The 7,105-nt window shown below is 29.0% G+C and overlaps 1 protein-coding gene across 1 annotated transcript in view; it reads right to left on the minus strand.

The window, feature by feature from the left end:
• The window catches only part of LOC108372641 (glutamate-gated chloride channel-like), a gene marked incomplete at both ends in the record, with an annotated part of 14,516 nt that extends 9,147 nt beyond the window's left edge, over window positions 1–5,369 (minus strand). Inside the window, one exon of the mRNA XM_017628373.1 lies at window positions 5,257–5,369. Within this exon, the coding sequence (XP_017483862.1) occupies window positions 5,257–5,369 (113 nt within the window). The remainder of the gene's footprint in view (window positions 1–5,256) is intronic.
• Between the last annotated feature and the right edge of the window lie 1,736 nt (window positions 5,370–7,105).

The following is a 7,105-nucleotide window of genomic DNA, read 5'->3' on the forward strand; positions in this document are numbered from 1 at the left end:
ATCCTTTTTTTCACTACTTAGTCTCATTCAAATTATATAGATATCTTAATATTTACATTGTTTTGTGTGTTTTTATAGCACATTTTTCTTGGTGAAAATAGTACTTTAAATATCCTCAGATAATACTTGAAAAATGACATGATATAAATTTTCGCAAAAATTTACCAATATTCTATGAAAAAACATATACAAATTTTGTAAGAAAATGCTAAAAACAAAAAACCAGAACTACATAAAATGAACCAACTCAAAGGGAAACCTACGCTAGGTATGAGGGGAAGCCAAACACTTACAAATCAAGAACTAAGCAATTGGGAGAAAATACGAGAAAAACGCGAAATTTCGTTTTAACCTATAATCGCTTATGGACGGTGGGACGAAATGGAACAATATGTGATGAAAATTGACTAGGAAAACATGCTTCCCTCAAAATGAAAAATCTGAAGCGGAGCTCAGCGGAATAACCGCTAAATTGAAAAAGACTGTGATGATATATGCCTTTGAAAAACTTTACCTAAATTTCTTAAAAAACCTTAGACTCGCACAAGTTGGTTTTACAAAAAAAAAAAAATATTAAGAAAATACTTAAAAACAAGAGTTTATTAAAAGGAAGCATATTTACTCTCGTACTAAGTTTAGAACGAACGAAAAATAATAAAAACTAATGAAAAAAATTAAAGAATAAACAAAAGCAAAAAATAAAAACAAAAATATAATTAAAAAAATAAAAATAAAAATGTGACAAAAAAAATAAAAATAAAGTAAAATTAAGCAAGGCAAAATAACATAAATAAAATAATATGCAAAAAATCATTAAATATAGAAAAAAATCGAGAAAAAACTAAAAAAAGTTGNAAATAAAAATAAAGTAAAATTAAGCAAGGCAAAATAACATAAATAAAATAATATGCAAAAAATCATTAAATATAGAAAAAAATCGAGAAAAAAACTAAAAAAAGTTGTAATTAATTTATACCGCATTTCCACTTAGCATTATAATGACAAAACAAGTGTGGCATTTAAAAAATATCGATTGGAAACCAACAGAACTACTTTAACTACTGACTAGGGCAGGTACTATACGTGTATTCGGATATCCGGATATGCATTCAGATATTCGTGTACGCTGATAAAATTCGGATATGCGGTTTATATTCGTTTGATATCCGGTTAGTTACCGTTACTTTTATTCAAAACACCCGCATAGAACCCCTAGCTCTGCTACATACTAACTTTCTAACAAGGTTCATTTTTATTGACCACTTTTGTCATTGTGTTGTTTAATTGTCGAGTGGAAATCCGGCATTAGGAAAAGAAAAACCAAAGCAACTAAATGAAACATAATTAAGCATATAAGTATGTAAGTAAGTAGTTATATTGAACTATTTTATAAATATAATAATTATTTTTTTTTATTATTATACACAAACTGTATACAGAGCGTATATTTAGTCAAGTGGGAACTCATCCTAGAGCATAGAGCACATATAAATAAATACATAGAATTATGCATAATATAATTCATGTTTTTTTTTTGGGATATTTGAGGTAAAAAATCACGGATTAAAAAGTTGTTTGTGTGTTTATAATTGTGTTTTCTGATAAAAAATTCGTAATTTGTTTGTATTTTCATCTTTATTTTTGGTGTTTTACCTATAATTGCTCAAATTTTATGAAGCAAATAACAAACAAGAAACATGAATATTAAAATGTATTAAGTTATAAACGTCTAAGAAACTTCGATTAATCGAATTCATAAAATACATTTGCAAAGGTTTTTTTTTTTTTTAATGCCAAAGCCCTGATTATTGCAAATATTATTTCATTGGTAAAGTCATATACTGCGTTCATGAATCGGGAGTTAGTAATTTTTTTTTTTTATACAATTGAAAACGTTTTTTAAATTTGACTTTATAGAAAATGTACATAAATATTTACCCGACAGGGCCGACAGGGAAAGTGAAAAGGGAATTTTACTTTTTTTAGCGATTCTTATAGTAGCTGAACGCTATTTTCAATGTGAATACCGCAGCTTTCAAGCTGCATTAGAGTCTTAAAGTATTTTTGCAAGGCAATTCCGAAAAAAGTTTTTTTTTTTGCCGAACCTAAGGGTCTGATTTTTACATTTTTCGTCATATTTTGGTAGTTACAGATTTTAAAGTACAATATTCCCTGCTTAATTCCACTTCAAAAATTGCATAATTTTTTGTTCAATTTACCGGGAAAAATTGAAGGTATGTCTCTTTCCGAGAAAACCAATTAACCGGGGGTCAATTAAGCGGGAAATACTGTATTATATATCGATCTTCGTGTCTCAAAATAACATTTTTTGGTCATCCAATTTTTTGAAATTCCTATTCTATATACATAAGGCACGACCGTTTGAAATTGCCACAAAAAAATATCCAGCAGCGAAATGCCATCTGTTTGCAGAAACCGGCAAGTTAGATGTACAGCTAATAGAAGTTTGAAAAGTATGAAATTGAGAACGTGAGAAAACTGCTCAGCTACTCTTCTTGCTGACAAAATCCTGTTGGCAAAAATTTCTTCAGCAGAAACTAGCAACAACCTCTCAAAATAAAATTTTACTTTGCTCTCTCAATTACCCTACTTTGTAGTTCACGTACACCGCCTTGCGGAGTCCCCTGTTTTTGATGCCTGGTGACTTTGCTGTTGCCTAGCTTATATTAAGTTCAGACAGAAATTAAATTGAGTCAATTAAACTTTTAATTGAGCTACGGCTTTTTGGTGTTCACACACAGTAAGCTGCTCGATTAGCTACAGTTTTGGAAAAGTTGGTACGTACAATCGTACCTGTTGAAAACTTTAAACCTCGAATGTATCTATGTATTACTGTTTAGTAGGGCCTTCGATTTATGCAGCAAATTTGAATGGCAGCAAATGACTTTAACCATTAATTTTGTAATTTTTTGTTTGTTTTATTTTGTGTGCTGGATAACCCGAAAACATTATTCTTCGAACTCAAGATGCAAAAAAAGCTCTAAACTAACTGAATATAGGTACTATTTATGTATGTATGTATGTATGTACGACTTCATATAACTTCAGTTAATTAATGTAAGTATATACGAATTTGAGTATTTATTAAATGAGGTGAGCTGGGTATTGAACTCGCTATAGACGCGAGAAATGGATATCCAAATTTGATTTTCGCAAATAAATAGCGGCGAAAAAACGCTTGCTGGGAAATATGCAAAATATTTACTTATATATTATATAGAATTTTTTCGCTATTTAATATTTATGCACTTAAATGTATGGGAGTAGCTAAAAGTGTATTATTTGATTTTTTTTTTTACTAAAAGAATAACTGGTAATCGACTATTTAGAGTAATTGCTGCACTCACTTCTAACTAAATAGTTATTTATTTCTTAAAATTTAACAAATGCAAACTACTTCAAATCTATTTTTTTTTTTTTGCAATCAAAGCATTGCCAATTGTAGATGTACTGATTTGAAATGAAAAATTAAATATTATAAGTTTTTAACGGTTAACGGTTGATTTGAGAATATGCGATTAAATGTAGATACAAGTATGTAAGTGATAGAGAAATGTTGCAGTTAAAAGTTTTTTTATTTTTATTTCGAGCAATAAATGGTTTTTGGGGGACGAATGAACATTTTTCAAGAATATATTTGCAATAAAATTAGAAGTATTTAGAAATTTTAGGGATTTTTGGTGTAGCGCTTCTTTTGTAATACAAAAAATTTTTTTTTTAATGGTGATGTAAAATTTTGGGATTTTTAGTTTTTGATACTCATAACAATAAATAAGTTAATGCAATTCGATTGTGTAAGATATAATTTTTTAAGTTTTCTGCTTGCGAAACTTACCATTTTTATGTCACTAATTGTCATTATACTTCGTACGAAAAGATTGATTCTGACTATAGCGGGGCCATCTGTTTCGATACAGTAGGTACACACACACACACACATTTATGTGTAGGTTTTTGTTTATAAGTATATTTGTATGTAAGAAATGTTTTCAATAAATTAATCTCTTAAAAATAAATGCTACTTGGTAGATGTGATGATAAAAAGTACACTTTAGATACAATAAATAGTTTATAAATTTATAAATAATCGTCAACGCGAACGCATATTAGACGCGTTATAAAATACACTAAGTGCTTGGATTATAAATTTTGGCATGTACATAACGAAATTTATTAAAAGATCCGGATATACTAAAGAAACTAAAAAATTTACATATATGTAGTTTTTAAATTATTTCTAATTGCGAATATGTATGTAATAATAAAATTTGTTTAGCCCAAATATACAACAAATTTTTTAATTTAATATTTTAAATATGTTAAGCTTTGTTAAAATCATTAAAAAACACGACTTAAAAAAATGTAAAGTAAATAAACAAATTTTGAAATAAAAAAATTTAAGTACTAAATTTCAAACAAAATATAATTTTTGAAAATTTTTATTTTTTTATTAAAAAAAAGTTACTAAAAAATATTTCTAATGAAAAAATATACTTAAAAAATCGTGTTAGTTGTGCTAAAAAAATATTTGTTCTTAAATTGATTTCTCAATATCTTATTGGTAAATTCAGCACGAATTTGATGTTAAGCTAAAAATTTTCCTATTCTAAAAAATATTTTCACTTTTGGAGTTGCTTTTATATGTAAACATATATACTTACTTCTATCTTTGTTTTTTTTTTTATTAACAATTAAAATATTTTACATACAAATAAAAAAAAATCTATGGGAATTAAATTTTGAAATAAATTTTTTTCAACAGTTTCATTATATTAGTATATACCTAGAAATGTGTTAAACAAATTTTTCAAAAATTATAACCAATTTTATTAAATTAAAATGAGGTATATTGGCTTTACATTTTCAATTAATAAAATATCTGTCAGCTAAAAGTAAGGGTTTGCTAAGAGCTCTAATATATGTACATATTTTTTTCTAAAGATTGTTTTTTTAATTTCCTCTTATATTTTTGACAAAACAAAAAGTATTTCCAAAACAAATTTGTTCTCAAATTTATTGGAAGCAGTGTCATGTGTAGACTGCGGATTTTTATGCAAAATACAAAGCCCAGAAATATGTACCATAAGCAAATATAAGCAAAGTGTATAAATTTATATACATTTTGTTTTTGGTACATATTTCTAGGCTCCGTATTCTGCATAAAAATCCACAGTCCAGTTATGTGTCTATTTTCTTATTGTGGTGTGTGTATTTTTTCTTCTTAGTTTTTCTTACCCGTGCCGTTAATTCCGGATGGTCGTATTCTGGCATCATATTTTCCTGCACCTAAAATTTGGTCTAAGACTTTTTTCTCCTTTTCTCGGAAATTTATTTTGGCATTATTAGCTCTGAAATTATGATATGTACGTACGTATAATTGTTATTAATCGGACAGCAGATCAGCAAAGTAAAGCAATTATATGCTTTAGTATTTTTTTTTTTAGTAAAATTTTGTCTTATTACACATTTACACAAAAAATATATATAAGTATACCAATAATGTTTGAGAATAATTTACGAATTTTGCATATAGTAAGTATTGGAAAGTAGTAGTGGAGAGCATCAATAGTACAGTGGTAAAAAATTTAAAAATTAGGTAATGAAAATATATACAAAATTTTGTGGTAAAGCAAAAAATTTTGAATACAATTTATTTTTTTTTCGTTACTTATTTTCACCCGAAATCTCAGGCGCACCCCTAGATTTCCGGTGTTCTCAACATTATACTGTCGCACTTATCATAGTATTTGTTTCTGTCAGCCAGAGCATATCTGTTGGCGTTTTTTTTTTNTGCTTTGTCTAGCATTCGCAAATAATTCCAAAATTTATGCTCCGACAAAAATTAAAAAACATTGCATATATAACAGCGCTTTTATGTGAGTAAGTATATAAGTTAATAATAAAAAGAGAGTTAAAAAATGTACTAATGTTCCGAAGGGGCGTTCCAAAACTTCGCACTTACGTTTTTGAGGAGTGAAATTTTAAAGTATAATGCTCTTCTTTAACTTTGCTGGACGAAGCCTATACGTCAACCTCATCTATGTATATAGTCTGAAGTAGACCAATTAAAGCACTGCTCTGCCAAATTTAAAATTTGCAATTTACGAGCAATAGGTGTTCCCAATTTGCTACAAAACTCAGAGGTTCTCCGCTAAATTCTTTTCAAAGGGAAAATCTCATTAACTTTAAAGTCTTTAAACTCATCAGAGCAATTACGAATTGTGTAAGCGAAGTGGCGTTTTATCGCAAAGTTGTAGAAAACCATTCGACTTCAAAATATTACCTTCTTCTAACATTCAAAATTTAAGTGCGAAGTTCTGTGACACCCTGCGTGAATTTATATTTGAGTAGCAACTATGTATTGGCGTTATAAATAAGTAAAGTTTGCAATGTAATGGAGAATTGACTGGACGATACTTCTGATTATTCTTAATAATCTATACTTTATCTAACCCTTTTTCTTGATCGTTGTCATCAACGAAGTTCTGAAATCGCTGGAAAGGAGAGACTGTCTATGCTATACTAAATATATGTAACTGTTTATAATTATCATAGGAAAGTTCCTCATGGATGGTTATTTAAAGGCAGACTAGCCTTGGCTTTACTATTAATCGTAAAAAGGTAAAGCAAGTCTTCTACTCCAGCAGATATAAGGTGCCTCTTACGCAGTTTACCTCGATCGGTGACGCTCGTTTTGTGTCCTCCAACATAGGCAAGTATTTCGTGTTGATCCCAGACAGGAAGCTATACTAGCAGCTAAATATTGGCAAGCTATTTCAAAAGACATCCGTTACTATATATTGGCTGGTGGATTTCACTAGAAAAGTCTACATTTGCTAAGAAGTCAGAGCGTGAGCAAAGTGTGAGCCTTATTAGAATCAGCTGGGAACTACAGACCATTCTCATTCATGCGTATAACATTAAACTTAGCGTTGCCGTAGACAAGCAGCTAATTAAATAGAGCAGTTGAGCACTCGCAAATCTTCGGAAACGTCAACTTCATACCTCAAGAAACGAGGCAGTGGTCGCTTGAAACTTTCTCCACACATAGCCCTTTATGGGTGAATGAGAGGGAGGCATCCTC

The sequence above is a fragment of the Rhagoletis zephyria genome, unplaced genomic scaffold (assembly GCF_001687245.7).
Source record: "Rhagoletis zephyria isolate East Lansing unplaced genomic scaffold, Rhagoletis_zephyria_1.1 Rzeph_scaffold_05945, whole genome shotgun sequence".
NCBI lineage: Eukaryota > Metazoa > Arthropoda > Insecta > Diptera > Tephritidae > Rhagoletis > Rhagoletis zephyria.